The 20,325-nt window shown below is 41.9% G+C and overlaps 1 protein-coding gene across 1 annotated transcript in view; it reads left to right on the top strand.

The window, feature by feature from the left end:
• The window catches only part of samm50l (sorting and assembly machinery component 50 homolog, like), a 37,070-nt gene extending 18,412 nt beyond the window's left edge, over window positions 1-18,658 (top strand). The window contains exons 9-15 of the mRNA XM_068050864.1: window positions 7,808-7,879; window positions 8,811-8,897; window positions 9,662-9,732; window positions 10,876-10,943; window positions 16,705-16,851; window positions 17,443-17,584; window positions 18,519-18,658. Of these exons, the coding sequence (XP_067906965.1) occupies window positions 7,808-7,879; window positions 8,811-8,897; window positions 9,662-9,732; window positions 10,876-10,943; window positions 16,705-16,851; window positions 17,443-17,584; window positions 18,519-18,564 (633 nt within the window). The 3' untranslated portion in view covers window positions 18,565-18,658. The remainder of the gene's footprint in view (window positions 1-7,807; window positions 7,880-8,810; window positions 8,898-9,661; window positions 9,733-10,875; window positions 10,944-16,704; window positions 16,852-17,442; window positions 17,585-18,518) is intronic.
• Window positions 18,659-20,325: the final 1,667 nt, after the last annotated feature.

Here is a 20,325-nt window from a genome sequence, read left to right as displayed (position 1 = left end):
AAAGACAGGATTCTTGGTAGTGTGAAGGAACAGAGGGATCTTGGGGTCCATGTCCATAGATCGCTCAAAGTTTCCACCCAAGTTGATAGGGTTGTTAAGGCGTATGGTGTGTTGGCTTTCATTAACAGGGGATTGAGTTTAAGAGCTGCGAGGTTATGCTGCAGCTCTATAAGGCCCTGGTTCGACCACACTTGGAATATCGTGTTCAGTTCTGGTCGCCTTTATTATAGGAAGGATGTGGAAGCTTTAGAGAGGGTGCAGAGGAGATTTGCCAAGATGCTGCCTGGACTGGAGGGCATGTCCTACGAAGAAAGATTGAGGGAGCTTGGGCTTTTCTCATTGGAGCAAAGAAGGATGAGAGGTGACTTGATAGAGGGGTACAAGATGATGAGAGGCATAGATAGAGTGGATAGCCAGAGACTTTTTCCCAGGGTGGAAAGGGCTTTCACCAGGGGGCATAATTTTAAGGTGATTGGAGGAAGGTTTCGGGGAGATGTCAGAGGTAGGTTCTTTACACAGAGTGGTGGGTGTGTGGAATGCGCTGCCAGTGGTGGTGGTAGAAGCAGATACATTAGGGGCATTTAAGCAACTCTTGGATAGGTACATGGATGATAGTAGAATGAAGGGTATGTAGTTAGTTTGATCTTAGAGTAGGTTAAAGGTTCGGCACAACATCGTGGGCCGAAGGGCCTGTACTGTGCTGTACTGTTCTATGTTCAATCTCCCATGCAGGATCTTATCAAAAGCCTTACTGAAATCCATGTAGAGTACATCAACTGCATTACCCTCATCTACACACCTAGCCACCTCCTCGAAAAATTCAATTAAGTTTGTTAGACACGATCTCCCCTTGATAAAGCCGTGCTGACTATCCCCGCCTCTCCAAGTGGAGATTAATCCTGTCCGTCAGAATTTTTTCCAATAGTTTCCCAACCACTGATGTTAGACTCACCGGCCTGTAATTACTTGGTTTATCCCTGCTACCCTTCTTGAATAATGGCACCACATTCGCTGTCCTCCAATCCTCTGGTGCCTCTCCTGTGGCCAGAGAGGATTTGAAAATTTGTGTCTGAGGCCCTGCAATCTCCTCCCTTGCCTCACAAAAGAGCCTGGGATACATTTCATCTGGGCCTGGGGATTTATCCACTTTTAAGCCCACTAAAACAGCTAATACTTCCTCCCTTTCAATGCTAATTTGTTCAAGTATATCACAATCCCCCTCCCTGATCTCTACCCCTACTTCGTCCTTCTCATAGAGAACACAGATGAAAAGTAATCATTTAAAACCTCACCTATATCCTTCGGCTCCGCACACAGATTGCCACTTTGGTCCCTAATGGGCCCTACTCTTTTGTTGGTTATCCTCTTGCCTTTAATATACTTATAAAATGCCTTGGGATTTTCCTTTACCTTGCCTGCCAGTGTTTTTGCATGTCCCCTCTGCTCTCCTAATTACTTTTTTAAGTACCCCCCTACACCTTCTATACTCCTCTAGGATCTCCACTGTGTACAGTGGTCTGAATCTGCTATAAGCCTCCTTTTTTTTCCCTTATCCAATCCTCTATATTCCTTGACATACAGGGTTCCCTTGGCTTGTTGGTCCCACCCTTCACCTTTACTGGGGCATGTTGTCACTGAACTCTCACTATTTCCTTTTTGAATGACTGACTCCCACTGGTCTGATGTAGACCTCCCTACAAGTAGCTGCTCCCAGTCCACTTTGGCCAGATCCTGTTTTATCATATTGAAATCGGCCTTCCCCCAATTCAGTACTTTTAGTGAGGTGAGAGTGACTGCCCTTGACATAATCATAAGAAGTAGGAGCAGGAGTAGGCCGTCCGGCCCCTCGAGCCTGCTCCGCCATTCAATAAGATCATGGCTGATCTTTTCGTGGACTCAGATCCACTTACCCGCGTTCTCACTGTATCCCTTAATTCCTTTATTATTCAAAAAGATATCTACCTTAGCTTTAAAAACGTTTACTGAAGAAGCGTCAACTACTTCACTGGGCAAGGAATTCCATAGATTAACAACCCTCTGGGTGAAGAAGTTCCTTCTTAATTCAGTCCTAAATCTGCTCCCTCTAATCTTGAGGCTATGCCCTCTTGTCCTAGCTTCACCTGCCAGTGGAAACATACTCTCCACTTGTATCTTATCTATTCCCTTCATGATTTTATGTTTCTATAAGATCCCCCCCCTCATTCTTCTGAATTCCAATGAATATAATCCCAATCTACTCAGTCTCTCCTCATAAGCCAACCCCCTCAACTCCGGAATCAACCTCGTGAACCTCCTCTGCACCCTCTCCAGTGCCAGTATATCCTTTCTCAAGTAAGGAGACCAAAACTGCACACAGTACTCCAGGTGCGGTCTCACCAGTACCTTACACAGCTGCAACATAACCTCTCTGCTTTTAAACTCGATCCCTTTAGCAATGAAGGACAAAATTTCATTTGCCTTCCTAATTACTTGCTGTCCCTGCAGACCAACCTTCTGCGATTCATGCACAAGGACACCCAGGTCCCTCTGCATAGCAGCATGCTGCAACTTTTTACCATTCAAGTAATAATCCTTTTTACTGTTACTCCTACCGAAATGAATGACTTCACATTTATTAACATTGTATTCCATCTGCTAGACCTTTGCCCACTCACTCAATGTATCTATGTTCCTCTGCAAAGTTTCACAGTCATCTGCACACTTTGCTCTGCCACTCATCTTGGTGTCATCTGCAAACTTTGACACCCTACAAGTGGTCCCTAACTCCAAATCATCTATATAAATTGTAAATAATTGCGGTCCCAACACCGATCCCTGAGGCACACCACTAGTGACTGATTGCCAACCAGAATAGCACTCATTTATCCCCACTCTCTGCTTCCTTTCAGTCAACCAATCCTCTATCCATGCTAATACTTTACCCCTAACGTCATGCATCCTTATTTTATACAGCAGCCTCTTGTGCGGCACCTTGTCGAAGGCTTTTTGGAAATCTAGGTACACCACATCCACTGGGTCCCCATTGTCCACCTTGCTCGTAATGTCATCATAGAATTCCAAAAGATTTGTCAAGCATGACCTGCCCTTCATGAACCCATGCTGCGTCTGCCCAACGGGACAATTTCTATCGAGATGCCCTGCTATTTCTTCCTTGATCATAGACTCAAGCATCTTCCCCACTACAGAGGTTAAGCTAACTGGTCTATAATTCCCCATCCTTTGTCTACCTCCCTTTTTAAACAGTGGCATCACATCTGCTGTTTTCCAATCTGCTGGGACTACCCCAGAGTCCAGTGAATTTTGGAAAATTACCGCCAGTGCAGCTGCTATTTCTCCCGCCATCTCTTTTAGTACCCTGGGATGCATTCCATCAGGGCCAGGAGACTTATCAATCCTTAGCTCCATTAGCTTGCCCAACACTACCTCTTCCGTAATATTGATTGTTTCCAGGTCCTCACCTACGTTCGTCTCTTTGTCAATTACTGGCATGTTATTAATGTCCTCCACTGTGAAGACCGATACAAAATACCTGTTCAATGCCTCGGCCATTTCATCATATCCCATAACTAAATTCCGCTTCTTATCCTCTAAAGGACCAACGTTTACTTTAGCCACTCTTTTTTGTTTTATATATTTATAGAAACTTTTGCTATCTGTCTTTATATTTTGTGCTAGTTTTTTCTCATGTTCTATCTTACTTTCCTTTATAGCCCTTTTTGTGGCTCTCTGTTGACCTTTAAAGTTTTCCCAATCTTCTAGTTTCATGCTGTTTTTGGCCACTTTGTATGCCTTCTCTTTCAATTTGATAGTCTCCCTTATTTCCTTAGACACCCATGGCAGATTACCCCTTTTCTTCCAGTCCTTCCTTTTCACTGGAATATACTTTTGCTGAGCACTTAGAAAAATTGCTTTGAAAGTCCTCCACTGCTCGTCAACTGTCCCACCATAAAATCTTTGTTTCCAGTCTACTCTAGCCAAGTCCTTCCTCATTCTATTGTAGTCCCCCTTGTTCAAGCACAGGACCCTGGTATTGGATTTTATCTTCACACTCTCCATCTGTATTCTAAATTCAACCATACTGTGATCACTCCTTCCAAGAGGATCCCTAACTATGAGGTCATTAATTATTCCTGTCTCATTACACAGGACTAGATCTAGGATAGCTTGCTCCCTCATCGGTTCCATTACATACTGTTCAAGAAAACTATCACGGATACACTCAACGAACTCCTCCTCAAGGCTACCCTGACTGAGCTGGTTCGACCAATCTATATGTAGATTAAAATCCCCCATGATAATTGCCGTACCATTTTTACAGGCATTAGTTATTTCTTTGTTTATTGCCCGCCCCAATGTGATATTATTTGGTGGCCTATAGACTACACCTATCAATGACTTTTTCTTCTTAGAGTTTCTAATTTCCACCCAAATGGATTTAACCTCATTCTCCATAGAACCTATATCATCTCTCAGCACCGCCCTGATGTTGTCCTTGAATATCAGAGCTACACCACCTCCCTTCCTTACCTTCTTGTCTGTCCTTCCGAATAGTCTGGTACCCCTGGATATTTAACTCCCAGTCATGACCAACCTGTAACCATGTCTCCGTAATGGCTACCAAATCATATTCATTCGCGATGATTTGTGCTGTTAACTCATCAACCTTATTACGAATGCTACGAGCATTCAGGTAAAGTGCCTTTATGCTAGCTTTCTTGCCCTCATGATTTCCAACACCTCTAATAACTCCTGAGTTATCCTTCCTTTCTGATTCTTTCATAGTCTGCCTTGAACTTAAACCCTCCTGCACACATGTTAACCTGCTGCTTACCATTTTATTTACCATCATACTCCCTGTCGTTTTCCCTTTCCCTTCCCCCCCGAGTCACTAGTTTAAAGTCCTAGAGACCACCCTATTTATCCGTTTCGCGAGAACACTGGTTCCAGATTGGTTCAGGTGGAGACCGCCCTATCGGTATAGGTCCCCCCGGTTCCAAAACTGATGCCAATGCCCCATGAAATGGAACCCCTCTTTCCCACACCACTCCCTTAGCCACGTGTTTACTTCCCTAATATTCTTATCCCTAAGCCAATTTGCACGTGGCTCGGGCAGTAATCCGGAGATTATGACCCTCGAGGACCTGTTCCTTAATTTCGTTCCTAGTGCTTTATAATCCCCAAACAGGTCCTCCATCCTAGCCTTGCCTATGTTGTTAGTCCCAACGTGGACCACAACAACTGGATCCTCCCCCTCCTGCTCCAATATCCTTTCAAGCCGGTCAGAGATGTCCTGCACCGGGCAAGCAACACACCATGCGGGACTCCTGATCCGGCTTGCAAAGGATACTATCTATCCCCCTAATTATAGAATCCCCTATAACTACCACTTGTCTTTTTGCTCCCCCCTCTTGAATAGCCTTCTGTGCCATGGTCAGTTGGCTCATCTTCCCCGCAGCCCTTTTCCTCATCCACACAGGGAGCAAGTATCTCGTACCTGTTGGATAAGGTCCAAGGCTGAGGCTCCTCCACTCCTGTACTCAGGATCCCCCTACCTGCCTCACTTGCAATCACACCCTGTTGTCCCTGATCACTAACTGAATTTGAATTACTTAATCTACCAGGTGTGACTGCCTCCTGAAACAAAATGTCCAGGTGACTCTCCCCCTCCTGGATGTGCCGCAGTGTTTGAAGCTCAGACTCCACATCATCAACTCTGAGCCGGAGTTCTTCCAGCAACCAACACTTGCTGCAGATGTGGTCCCTGTCGTTCACAATGGGATCAGTCAGCTCCCACATCATACAGCTACCGCACATCACCTGCCCAGCCATCTCTACTTAGTTAATTACTTTATTAATTTATATAAATTTATGAGCTAAATACTTTGATACTTCTCTGCTGTGGTCTTTTTCAAATAACCAATTAATAGCTAAGTCAAAAAAGTAAAAGAAGAAAGTAATTTTTTACCAATCACACGATACAGAAGAAATAAAATAAAAAGCTTACCTTATCAACACACCAGAGTCCTTTTTTTTTTTTTGGTTAGAGGAGGAGGAGGGTGGGTGGGAGACACTACATGTGTAGTGTCTCGGGTTCAGCCACTGCCCAAATATATAGGTTTTGACTTACCCAGCAGTCCCCTGGTCCTCCGAAACAAAAGGGAATTAACTTTAACTTTAAACTGAAACTGACCTCCCAGCTGATAGTTTGCTCTGCACTCTCCGCTTCTGAAAAAGCTGCTGCAACCAAAAGGCATCAAGGCATTTGACCGCGTATGGCATCAAGGAGTCCTAGCAAAACTGGAGTCAATGGAAATCAAGGGGAAAACTCTCCACCAGTTGGAATCATAGCTAGCACGAAGGAAGATGGTTGTGGTAGTTGGAGGTCAATTATCTCAGTCCCAGGACATCACTGCAGGAGTTCCTCTGGGTAGTGTCCTGGGCTGAACCATCTTCAACTGCTTCATCAATGACCTTCCCTCCATCATAAGGTCAGAAGTGGGGATGTTCATTGATGTTCAGCACCATTCGTGACTCCTCAGATACTGAAGCAACCAGTGTCCATATGCAGCAAGACCTGGACAAGATCCAGGCTTTGGCTGATAAGTGACAAGTAACATTCGCACCACACAAGTGCCAGGCAATGACCATCTCAAACAAGATGTTAAATGGCATTACCATCGCTGAATCCCCACTATCAACATCCTGGGGGTTACCGTTGACCACATACTGAACTGGAGCAACCACATAAATACTGTGGCTGCAAGAGCAGGTCAGAGGCTGGGAATTCTGTGGCAAGTAACTCATCTCCTGTTTCCCCAATACCTGTCCGTCATCTACAAAGCACAAGTCAGGAGGGTGACGGAATACTGTACACTTGCCTGGATGTGTGCAGCTCCAACAGCGCTCAAGAAGCTTGACACCATCCAGGTCAAAGCAGCCTGCTTGATTGGCATCCCATCCACCACCTTCAGCATTCACTCCCCACCATCAACGCACAGTAGCAGCAGTGTGTACCATCTACAAGATGCACTGCAGCACTCGCCAAGACTCCTTCACCTGCAACCTCTACCACCTAGAAGGACAAGTGCAGCAGATGCATGGGAACACTGCTACCTGCAAGTTCCCCTCCAAGCCACACATCATCATGACTTGGAACTATATCGCTGTTTCTTCACTGTCACTGGGTCAAGATTCTGGAACTCATTTCCTAACAGCACTGTTGGTGTACCTACACCCGAAGGACTGCAGCGGTACAAGAAGGCAGCTCACCACCACCTCAAGGGCAATTAGGGATGCTGGCCTAGCCAGCGATGCCCACATCCCATGAACGAATAAAAAAAGAACTTTAAGTAGACTGCTGCTAGTGCCTCTGAAGATTTTTCAAAAAAATCCACCTAAGCCATTTATTTATAGTACAATCTTTTCAGAATTGGCTCATCGTGATGGTATGAACTTTACTTCAGACACTAACAATGATCATATCAACCATTGTTTTTGACTTAATTTTGAAAAGCTATATGGTGCCTTCTGTCATCAAAACATCTCAAAGCACTTCACACAGAATTGCTTCTGAACTGCAGTGACTCGTGGATAAAATGCAACATCTTTCTGTCCAAACACTATCACACAAACAGTAATGAATTAAATGACCAATCCATACAGGTGCAGTTCTCACTAATTTGATTCCTACGGAATACAGTTCACAGAGCTTTTTCGTAATATAAGCTCATGGAAATATATTATTTTATTGGATATTCATGTACTTTTATTACTGGGAAGACTGATTTGTATTTTTTTTTCTTCATAGCATACAATGACAGTTGACACACGGAATTCAGCAATCCTCCCCAAATGTGGCGCTTTATTTAAAATAAACCAGGTAAAGCAAGCGTGCTGGCAATTCAAGTGAACTAAAGAATGAATGTATAAAGAAAAAAAAACTCAGTTCGAACTTTTGTCAATTTAAAATGAGTCATTTCCAGGGCTACTGAAAATTGTGAATGTATCTGTAGTTTGTATGTAATGTAGCTTTTAGGAAAAACTTCCAACAATTTGTCTCTCTCACCCTACCTTTTAGAGCTGGTCAGTAGCATGTAGCCTCCTTTAGTTGGGATACCTGGATTGCCTGGGATGCAGAGTTCTTCATTGACCTAATTTATATTAAATCAGTCATGTTGGTTTCTTAGTTTAAAAAAAAGTTTAAGTAAAAAAAGGAAAAGTTATAATCAACCTTCTTTATAAACAATTGATTAATTTTTCAGCAATTAATTTTGCATTTCAATAACAATCATCGACTCATAATTTGATTTCCATTTATCTGATCAATACATAAAGCTAGAAAGCAAAACAGCTATTTCTCTCATATATTTTTAATTCCACATTGTTTGCAGCTGTCAGTGAAAAACATTTTTTTTCAAATCTGAGTGACTGGTTTAATGCTGTGTTTTCAGAATTTTTTCACAGATTTTCTGAATTTTGACTCTGAAATAACGAGCAAATTTTCGTTGCATTGCATTATCTATCAGATACAGACTGTTTAAACAAGGAAAACTAATTAGATTTGTCACAAATCTGTTTCACTTGAAGTGCGTTCCTGAAAAACAATATCCTTTTTTAGCTCTGGTGCTTAGAAGTCCTTGGAGCGTAACATTTACAGAATGAAGTCATTGATTTTAAAGAAGACAGCCATTTATTATCTTTATGAAGATATTAGCAGTGCCTTTTCCCTATAAATGAACTGCAAGCCAGAATAATTATTATGCTTAGCCATAAGAAACTTTCTTTTCATTGTGTATCATTTGTTTGAACAGGAGCTGGCAGGTTACACTGGAGGTGACGTGAGCTTTTTGAAGGAGGACGTTGAGCTGCAGTTCAACAGCAGCCTCTTGTGGGATAGCGTAAGAGCTCATTACTTTAATGATCTGTGTAGTCTTGTTCTGGTAAAACATTACCCATTTGCCTAGAACTGTTGACCCTAGGTCAGGATTTCATGTAGTAGGAGTGAGTATAACCTGTGCAATGCAATCTTGAATAAATCAGGTGTGTGTTGAATAAGTTTGCACTGCTGAAGGGCAGGCAACGATGATTTGTGGCATTGTTGTGTGAGGAGATTGAATAATAGCAGGGAGTGTGAATGTTTAAAGAACAGCAATTATTTCCGAAAGAGATTCATTTCAATACTGGCAATTTAGACACTTGACTTCTCTTAATCCTTGAGTTCTTGGTGCAGTATTCACAGATGTGGAATATGGTGGTCAGCAGCATCAGTGTGCTCATAGTTGGTTAAAATTGTACTTCAAAAAAATAGATTGTTGCTTCAAATTCCCAAACATTTATTCAGTAATAGATGTCCAGGAAAAACATTTGGGAATAATTTAATTCCAAACCGTAACCTAAGGACTTAAGTTTGCCAGAGTTTAGTAACCACATATGAATAACTTCTACTGGATTTTAAAATAATTCAAAATGACAATAATATGTAATTTAAAAAACAAAATTCCTCTCGCCTGTCCTATCCCTTGAAAACAAAAGTTGTTTCTTTATTACTATTGTAATGAAAGAGGGAGTGTCAAACATAATTATTTGTTACATTTATTATTTGCATATTACAATATAGACAATTCTTTATGGTTATGTTGTGCTGTATTTTTTTTGCTGGTAGGTTCTCTCAGCTTCTCTGTGGGGTGGCCTTCTAGTACCAATTGGGGATAAGCCATCCTCTATTGCTGACAGGTGAGTGTTTGTTTCAGCCAAGTAATTGGGTGCAGTTGTGCCCTGATTATCAGATACTGTTCTAATGTCGAACAATGGGTACTTTACAGACGTTCGGACTAAAATACCTTTTTGGGCATAGTAGAAGGAAGTCATGCACGTCATTCAATTTTGTTGCTATTCACATCTGGGAGTACTTGGTTGCTTGATGTCAAAACTAATTCCATTCTTCTGTATAGACAGTCCTCATCTTGATCATGCCAAAAGCAAAATTTCACTGTGCTTCTGTAATGTCTAAAATGGCAAAATGTGCCAATCAAGAAAACTGGGTGAGGGGAATTAATCTGGCAACGTGAAGGAAGACTATTAGCGCAAACTGTTTTCTTTAGTTTCTGCAGTTGTCTTTGTGGAACGTTTGGATTTGGAATGCGCTGAATTGTAGTTTTCATTGCTGACCCACTTCCGCTTAAGAAATTTCAGATTTTAAGGCCTCATTTGGAAGAGTTGGATTCAGCAAGAGTGGATTCAACTCATTTTCTTCCTGCTCGTCCTCCTTTTGTGGTACTAATATGCATGAATCATAACTTGGCTTACCAACAGTGGTTATCACCTTTCACAAGCTGTGATGACTACTTGCAAGCGAAAACTTTATATTCTGGCTCATTGGCTAATGAAAACCTGTGGGGCAAAAGGTGCCTCTTTAATGGTAGAATAACCAGAAGATGGTTCTGTTTAATTGTTGAAATCAACTGTTCAGCAGTAAGACATTGTGCTGATGCACTGCACCACAGAGGAGTACAATTCTTCATGAAATTCCCAACCTCAGTCAGGCTTTCTTCTAGGGTACTGGATAAAGATTAGTTAGCTTCTTGAAGCGAAATATGGAAACTCTTCTTTCTGCCACAAGCTGCTGCCATGAATCTCCAGGTGGTCAATAAAAGAACTGCATTGGCAGATAACTTGAAAGAATTGCTTTCCTGTCACTGCAAATGAATGAGGGAGGGAAAAGTTAAATCTCAATCTGATTTTATATAAAAAAAATGTTGGACTGATGTAGTCTGTTGCCACATGTTTCCTTTAATTATGTAGACAGTGAAATGGATGGATTGTGATGAGATAGTTTAATAGACCTATTGATATTTCCAAATTGATTTTTATATTCAGATTTTACCTTGGGGGGCCAACAACTGTTCGTGGCTTCAGCATGTATAGTATTGGACCACAGAGTGAAGGTATGATGCGTGTGTATATGTGTGCCTGCATGTTTGGTTCAAGGTTACTGTAATATCTGTTAACACTAGCCGTTCTAAGATGTCTTTTTTTGTTGTCTTAATCCTCCACCTTATTGCAGTTTGAAGACAAAATCATGCATTAACTTTTATTCAGTTGATAGCTCAGTAGGATGGTGAGCCACCTAGTGTCGTACTGAGCCACACAGACCAGGAAAGTCTGCTGCTTCAATCCCTGGTCTGCGTTGAATGAATTAATCTCAACTGAAGTAGCTACAATTGGCTTCAGCATCCTTACCTTGAGAGAGAGGGAGAAATGTCATCCAAGGTGCTGATTCTTTGCTCATTGTTGGTCAGTCTCTGGTTCAGCTGTGATGCTCCTGCAGTTAAGTACAGGATACCTGTGTAGAATAGCCACTTCAGTGAAGCACTGGAGGGTTTTCAGTGGAGATGCTTGTAAAATATGCCACTGGCTTCAAGAAAGGAGATTAAAAATTTGGGGAAAGCCAACATAGAATTACATAGAATACACAACACAGAAACAGGCCATTCATCAACAACAATAGCTTGTATTTATCTTCTTTGGCCTCCTTGTCTCCGGAGACAATGGGTAAGTGCCTGCCGGTGGTCAGTGGTTTGTGGAGCAGCGCCTGGAGTGGCTATAAAGGCCAATACTAGAGTGACAGACTCTTCCACAGGTGCTGCAGATAAAATTGGTTATCAGGGCTGTTTCACAGTTGGCTCTCCCCTTGCACTTCTGTCTTTTTTCCCGCCAACTGCTAAGTCTCTTCGACTTGCCACACTTTAGCCCCGCCTTTATGGCTGCCGGCCAGCTCTGGCGATCGCTGGCAACTGACTCCCACGACTTGTGATCAATGTCACAGTACTTCATGTCGCGTTTGCAGACGTCTTTAAAGTGGAGACATGGATGGCCGGTGGGTCTGATACCAGTGGCGAGCTCGCTGTACCATGTGTCCTTGGGGATCCTGTCATCTTCCATGCGGCTCACATGGCCAAGCAATCTCAAGCGCCGCTGACTCAGTAGGGTGTATAAGCTGTGGATGTTGGCCGCCTAGAGGACTTCTGTGTTGGAGATACGGTCCTGCCACCTGATACCAAAGATTCTCCGAAGTCAGCGAAGATGGAATGACCAAAGAACAGTACAGCACAGGAACAGGCTATTCGGCCCTCCAAGCCTGTGCCGATCTTGATGCCTGCCTAAACTAAAACCTTCTGCACTTCCGGGGTCCGTATCCCTCTATTCCCATCCTATTCATGTATTTGTCAAGATGCCTCTTAAACGTCTCTATGGTACCTGCTTCCACCACCTCCCCCGGCAACAAGTTCCATGCACTCACCACCCTCTGTGTAAAGAACTTGCCTCGCACATCCCCTCTAAACTTTGCCCCTCTCACCTTAAACCTATGTCCCCTAGTAACTGACTCTTCCACCCTGGGAAAAAGCTTCTGACTATCCACTCTGTCCATGCCGCTTATAACTTTGTAAACCTCTATCATGTCGCCCCTCCACCTCCGTCGTTCCAGTGAAAACAATCCGAGTTTATCCAACCTCTCCTCATAGCTAATGCCCTCCAGACCAGGCAACATCCTGGTAAACCTCTTCTGTACCCTCTTCAAAGCCTCCAAGTCCTGGTAGTGTGGCGACCAGAATTGCATGCAATATTCTAATAATATGAATTGAGACGTTGCTCTTGGCTGACATACGTTGTCCAGGCCTCGCTGCCGTAGAGCAAGGTACTGAGGAGTCAGGCTTGATACACACTGGCTTTTGTGTTCCGTGTCAGTGCGCCATTTTCCCACACTCTCTTGGCCAGTCTGGATATAGTGGCAGCCTTTCCCATGCGCTTATTGATTTCTGCATCGAGAGACAGGCTACTGGTGATAGTTGAGCCTCGGTAGGTGAACTCCTGAACCACTTCCAGAGCGTGGCCGCCGATATTGATGGATAGAGCATTACTGACGTCCTGTTCCACGATGTTCGTTTTCTTGAGGCTGATGGTTAGGCCAAATTCGTTGCAGGCAGCCGCAAACCTGTCGATGAGATTCTGCAGACACTCTTCAGTGTGAGATGTTAATGCAGCATCGTCAGCAAAGAGGAATACCCTGATGAGGACTTTCCGTACTTTGGTCTTGTATTTATATAGCAGCTATAATGTACATACATACAATTAGGAGCAGGAGTAGGCCACTCGGCCGCTTAAGCTTGCTCTGCCATTCAACAAGATCATGGCTGATCTGATTGTAACCTCAACTCCACATTCCTGCCTACCCCCGATAACCTTTCACCCCCTTGCTTATCGAGAGTCTATCCACCTCCACCTTAAAAATATTCAAAGACTCTGCTTCCATCGCCTTTTAAGGAAGAATTCCAAAGACTCACTACCCTCTGAGAAAACATTTCTCCTCCTCTCTGTCTTAAATGGGCGACCCCTAATTTTTAAACAGTGACCCCTAGTTCTGGATTCTCCCACAAGGGGAAACATCTTTTCCACATCCATCTTGTCAAGACCCCTCAGGATCTTATATGTTTTAATCAAGTCGCCTCATACTCTTCTAAACTCCAGTGGGTACAAGCCTAACTTGTCCAATTTTTCCTCATAAGACACCCTGCCCATTCCAGGTATTTGTCTAGTGAACCTTCTCTGAACTGCTTCCAACGTATTTACATCCTTCCTTAAATAAGGAAACCAGTACTGTACACAGTACTCCAGATGTGGTCTCACCAAAGCCCTGTATAACTGAAGCATAACCTCCCTACTTTTGTATTCAATTCCCCTTGCAACAAACGGTAACATTCTGTTAGCTTTCCTAATTACTCGCTGTGCGATTCATGCACTAGGATACCCAGATTCCTCTGCAACTCAGCTCTGCAATCTCTCGCCATTTAGATAATATGCGTTTTTTTATTCTTCCTGCCAAAATGGACAATTTCACATTTTCCCACACTATACTCCATTTGCCAGATCTTTGCCGACTCACTTAACCTATCTATATCCCTTTGTAGCCTCCTTATGTCCTCTTCACAACTTACTTCCCTACCTATTATCAGCAAATTTAGCAACCATACCTTTGGTCCCTTCATTCCAAGTCATTTATATAAATTGTAAAAAGTTGAGGCCCCAGCACAGATCCTTATGGCACACCGCTTGTTACATCTTGCCAACCAGAAAATGACCCATTTACGCCTACTCTGTTTCCTGTTAGCTAGCCAATCTTCTATCCATGCCAATAATGTAATAATGTTATAAAGCAAAATTTGATTCCAAGCCACATAAGGTGATGTTGAGGCAGAATGCCAAAAACCTGGTCAAAGAGGTAGGTTTTAAGGAGCGTCTAAAAGGAGGTAAGTGAAGTAGAGAGGCAGAGAAGTTTAGGGAGGGAATTTGGAGCTTCGAGCCAAGGCATCTGAAGGCATGCCCACCTGTGGTGGAGAATTTAAAATCAGGGATGCTCAGGAGACAAGAATTAGCGGAATGCCTATATCTTTGAGGGTTTTGGAGCTGGCGAAGAATACAGAGATAGTGACAGGTGAGGATTTGGAAACAAGGATGAGAAATTTAAAATTGAGGCGCTGCTTAACCAGAGGCTGCTATCAATTGGCAAACACAGGGTTGATGTGTGAAACGGACTTTGTGCGAGTAAGGACATGAACAGCAGAGTTTTGGATGACCTCAAGTTTACAGAGGGTAGAATGTGGGAGTCTGGCCAGGAGTGCATTGGAATAGTTAAGTCTAGAGGTATTAAATGCATGAATGAGGGTTTCAGCCACAGATGAGCTGAGGCAATGGTGGAGTCAGGTGATACAGAGGTGGAAATAGGCAGTTTTACTGATGGCACAGATATGTGGTTGGCAGCTCATTTTTCTCAACTAGTCTCTGCTGATATTTAAACTCCTTACTAGTCTCCTCCCATTCCATTTACCTCATCTCAGCCTATCTTTATATTCCTTTTCTTTTATGTACTCATATAGTTTCCTTGTGAAAACATCTATGCTATTTGCCTCAATCACTTCCGATGGTAGTGAGTTCCATATTCTAACCACTCTGAGTAAAAAAAACAAAGTCTCCTTATTTCCCTTTTGGATTTATTAGTAACGATCTTCTTTTCTGGCCCCGAGTTTTGGATTCTTCTACAATTGGAAACAGTCTCTCCACATCTACCATGTCTAACCCATTCATAATTTTTAAGGACTCTAAGTTCTCCTTTAAGTAGTCTCTTTTCTAAACAAAAATTGACCCAACCTGTTTAATCTTTACTGATAGCTGTAATCTCTCAGTTCTGGTGCATCGTTGTAAATGTATTTTGCACTTTCTCCAGTGCTTCAATGCTCTTTTTTTTAATAGTATGGAGATCAGAGAAGTGTGCACTGTACTCAAAGTGCTACCTGATTAGGATCCTTTACAAGCTGAACAAAACGTCACTACTTTTGAACTCTATACCCCTAGAAATAAATCCCAGTTCTTTGTTAGCATTTTTAATTGCTTTGCTGATCTGTGATGCTGCTTTTAATGATTGTTCACTTGTATCTCTAGATCCCTTTGTTCTTCTACTTCATTCAGCTTATTTTATGATGTAGGTGATGTTTCTCTTTTTCCTACCAAACTGCATCACCTTATATTAATTCATGTTAAAGCTCATTTGCCAGTTAACTGCCCAGTCTACAAGTTTTCTAATGTTGTCTTGTATCATGTCACATTCTTCCTCAGTACTGGCTACACCTGCCAGTTTGGTATCATCTGTAGATTTTGCTAGCTACTTATTTCTAAGTCCAAATCATTAATGTAAATTATGAATAACCGAGGTCCCAGCATTAATCCATATGAAACACTGCTTTCTACCTTCCTCCAATCTGAATAGTTACCCTTTACCTCTGCTGTCTGCTTTCTCTTTTTTAATCCAATTTGCTGTTCATTCAGCTATTTGTCCCCTGACTTGACATGCCCTAGCTTTTGTCATGAGCCTACCTTGTGGTATCTTATCAAAGGTCTTTTGAAAATTACCTTTCAATTTTCAGTTATGAAATTATTCTTAATGCTATTCCAAAAACTTGATATTTAAAACAGAATTTGTGTTCCTTTTTATTATTCATTATATGATACCCTGCAAAAATAGTATTAGCGGTGTAGTCACTGATTCATCTCAAATCCACCACCAGCAAAGTGAAAGAGAATAAACATTTTCTGAAGTAAAATGATAGTTTATCGTTTTACTTCATAGTTTATTAGTTGGAAAGAGTTTCAGAGATTACCTCTCTACTTTGTTGTAGTTGGAAAAGTTATCCTGAGGAAACAGAGACCAGATGGTGATTGTTCTTATTGGAATTCAAAATAAAAGCAAGTAGTTTTGAGTCTATTTAGGGAATAAAAAGAGCTGATGGTGATTTTAAAAAACATGTAAAATATGAACAATGACCTGAGAATGAAATAGTTACCAGTGATGTAATATGTTGAAAATGTGTTGGAAGATTTTAGGGAAAATAGTCTCAATGCAGGTGTTAAGTGATAGAGCACTGATGAGACCAGAAGGGTTAGAGAGAATAAAAAGTTTCATTGTCACATGAGCAAAAAATTAATCATTCTTGGTAATTGTGCTTGTGCTTTTACCAAAAAGAAGTGTATTCCAGTTTTATGTAAATATCTGTGACAACAGCTTTTAAAATTCAGAAGCTGCATTAGTTTGGAATTGTATAAAATGTACATCATGTAATGAAGTTTGCTTCTCCCTCTCTCTCTCCACTGTGCAAGGGGACTACCTTGGTGGTGAAGCATACTGGGCTGGAGGGCTGCACTTCTACACACCTCTGCCTTTCCGTCCAGGCCAAGGAGGATTTGGAGACCTTTTCAGAACACACTTCTTTTTGAATGCTGGCAACCTTTGTAACCTCAACTATGGTATGGCAGATAAATATGTTCCATGGGTGACTGCTCCTTTTAAAGCTGTTCAGGAGATTTATATAACCGGGATTAACTGAGCTGCCATGTAATTGGTTCATCCTGTTCCTTCTAGCTCGCCACATAAAGCAACAAGACAAATGTTTTGTCTTTTCTTTGTTTCCTGGTGGAAGGAATCTCCCAAGTATCACAAATATAAGTTGCAGTTACAACATTCATTATACTGTGATGTAGACCCCTGCCCTTTCTGGTAAAGATTACACATTAGCTGTAATTCTGATTTTGTATTTAAAAAATCTGCTTCCAGGGTTTAGGTCTGAATACTGTATTTTGTTTTGATTCATGTTGCTCGTGATCCAGGTTTATCGCTCCCCCCACTCCCCAAAACAACATTTCCAGCTGTGACTTCAATGGCTTCCAAGGGCCTAATACTTCCTTTAGGCTGAACCTACATATAAATTACATTTAACAGTACCAAGTTATTGAAAAATCACTTTCTATGTTGTAAAGTGTTGTTTTGAAAAAGGAGCTTCATTAAAAACGCTGTTGTTTGTTTCGTGCATCCATAAACACTTTGGATCAATTTTGCAGGTGAGGGTCCCAATGCACACCTCCAGAAACTGGCAGAATGTATTCGATGGTCCTATGGGGCAGGGATTGTCCTGCGACTGGGAAACATCGCCAGGCTGGAACTCAACTATTGTATTCCCATGGGTGTGCAGAGTGGGGATCGGTAAGTACTGTTCCTCACATTTTTGGTTCCGTGGGTCAAAGCTTTTTTAAAATCTAGCTTGCAATTAATAATGGATTATTTAAAAGTAGTATGTTGGGTATTTGCATTTGAGCTGTGAGCAAAATTTATTAGCTGATATCTATACTTGAAAGGAAAATAGACAGCACAGTAATTATTAGCACGTAAATTTATTGATATCTGCACATTTAGGATATGTATACATTGAACTAAATCCTTTGGTATAAATGTATTTGCTAGGTATGTGGTTGAGTTTCTGGGATAATCATAACTCTCCTCTTATCTCCCTTAGGTGTTTGTATAGGATTCAATATATAAAAGTAAATTTACCTATCCAAGTTTGTGTTTTAGAACACATTTTAAAGGGGGATTTGAAGACGAGTGGTTAGGGACGTGGTCATCTCCATCATAGAATTTGTTTTACCACTGGTGCTGTACAGAAACTGAGGAAAAAACATTTTCCAAATATTATGAAAATTGCTTTAAAAATTTATTTTGTATCTTCTGATGCATTTACACAGTGAGAAGAAACATGAAGCTTCCCCTTGGTTAACATTACATTGCTGTGCAGTCCACCTTTATATAAAATAGTGAAGTTGGTGTTTTTTTTTCTTCTGAGAAGGCATTTCACTGAACTCAGCAGTAATGGTATTGTAGTTGGAAAGGGACAACCTGCTGTATTGATTCCCACCTGTTTTGTAGTAATGTACAGTGCTAGATATAGAAACAAGATAAAACATGAGTGCTGGATATCGGAAATTAAAAATAGAAAATACTGGAAATACACAACAGGATTTATCAATATCTGAAAGGAAATTAATGTTGCATAGGACCTTTTATTTTCTATACTTCTTGAATGTTGAATGTAACTCGACCAAAATTTCTGTTGTAATGATTTTGTTTTTTCCCTGTGCAGGATATGTGATGGTGTCCAGTTTGGGGCAGGAATAAGGTTTCTATAATGCCTTTTTGAGAAGTAGCAACCTTTGTGTTTCACTATTGAAAGCCAAACCAGTACTTTATCAAAATTATAATAAAGTTGTTTGTAATTCGAAACTGGTCTGATGCCTTTTTTTTTACACGCAAGAACGATGCAAACTTGAAATAAATATAGGATCACATTTATGGAGTAGACCAGTCAGACCAATGAGCCTGTTATAGAGTCAGAGTTATACAGCATGGAAACAGGCCCTTTGGCCCATCGTGTCTGTCCCAGCCATCAAGCACCTAACTATTCTAATCCCATTTTCCAGTACTTGGCCCGTACCCTTGTTTGCTATAGCGTTTCAAGTGCTCATCTAAATACTTCTTAAAGGTTGTGGGTTCCTGCCTCTACCACCTCTTCAGGCAGTGTGTTCCAGATTCCAACCACCCTCTGGGTGAAATTTTTTTTCCTCAAATCCCCTCTAAACCTGCTGCACCTTACCTTAAATCTATGCCCTCTGTTTATTGAATCCTCCGCTAAGGGAAGAAGTTTCTTCCTATCTAACCTATCAATGCACCTCATAATTTTGTATATCTCAATCTTATCTCGCCTCAGCCTTCTCTGCTCTAAGGAAAACAACCCTAGCCTTTTCAGTCTCTCTTCATAGCTGAAATGCTCCAGCCCAGGCAACATCCTGGAAAATCTCCTCTGCACCCTCTCCAGTGAAATCACATCCTTCCTATTGTGTGGTGCCCAGAACTGTACACAGTACTCCAGCTGTGGCCTAACTAGCATTTTATACAGCTTCTTCATAACCTCCCTGCTCTTGTAGTCTATGCCTTGTCTAATAAAGGCAAGTATCCCATATGCTTTCCTAACCACCTTATCCACCTGTGCTGCTGCTTTCAGTAATCTATGGACAAGTACACCAAGGTCCCTCTGTACTTCCATTGTATATTCCCATGCCTTGTAGATGCATCACCTCACACTTCTCAGGATTAAATTCCATTTGTCACAGCTCTGCCCATCTTACCAGCCCATCTATGTCGTCCTGTAATCTAAGGCTTTCCTCTTCACTATTTACGACACCACCAATTTTCGTGTCAACTGCGAACTTACTGATCATTCCTCCTATATTCACGTCTAAATCATTAATGTATACTACAGACAGCAGGGTTCCCAGCCCCGATCCCTGTGGTACACCACTGGTCACAGGCTTCCACTCGCAAAAACAACCCTCGACCATTACCCTCTGCCTCCTGCCCCGAAGCCATTTTTGGATCCAAATTGCCCTGGATCCCATGGGCTCTCACCACCTTAAGATCCTGCATGGGAGATTGGTTATCAAAAGCCTTACTGACGTCCATGTAGATTACATCAACTGCTTTACCCTCATCTACACGTTTAGACAGGCATCAAGATCGGCGCAGGCATGAAGGGCCGAATGGCCTGTTCCTGTGCTGTATTGTTCTTTGTTCTACACGTTGCGTCACTGCCTCTCAAAATTCAATCAAATTTGTTAGACGCTATTTCCCCCTGACAAAGCCATGCTGACTATCCCTATTTAATCCCTGTCTCTCCAAGTGGAGATTAATCCTGTCTCTGAGTTTTTTCCAATAGTTTCCCGACCACTGATGTTAGACTCACCGGCCTGTAATTACCTGGTTTATCCTTGCTACCCTTCTTGAATAATGGTACCACATTCGCTGTCCTCCAATCCTCTGGTACCTCTCCTGTGGCCAGAGAGGATTTGAAAATTTGTGTCAGAGGCTCTGCAATCTCCTCCCTTGCCTCACAT

This window comes from Heterodontus francisci, chromosome 18 (assembly GCF_036365525.1).
Source record: "Heterodontus francisci isolate sHetFra1 chromosome 18, sHetFra1.hap1, whole genome shotgun sequence".
NCBI classification, from domain to species: Eukaryota; Metazoa; Chordata; class Chondrichthyes; order Heterodontiformes; family Heterodontidae; genus Heterodontus; species Heterodontus francisci.
This window is presented reverse-complemented; position numbering and strand designations above follow the sequence as displayed.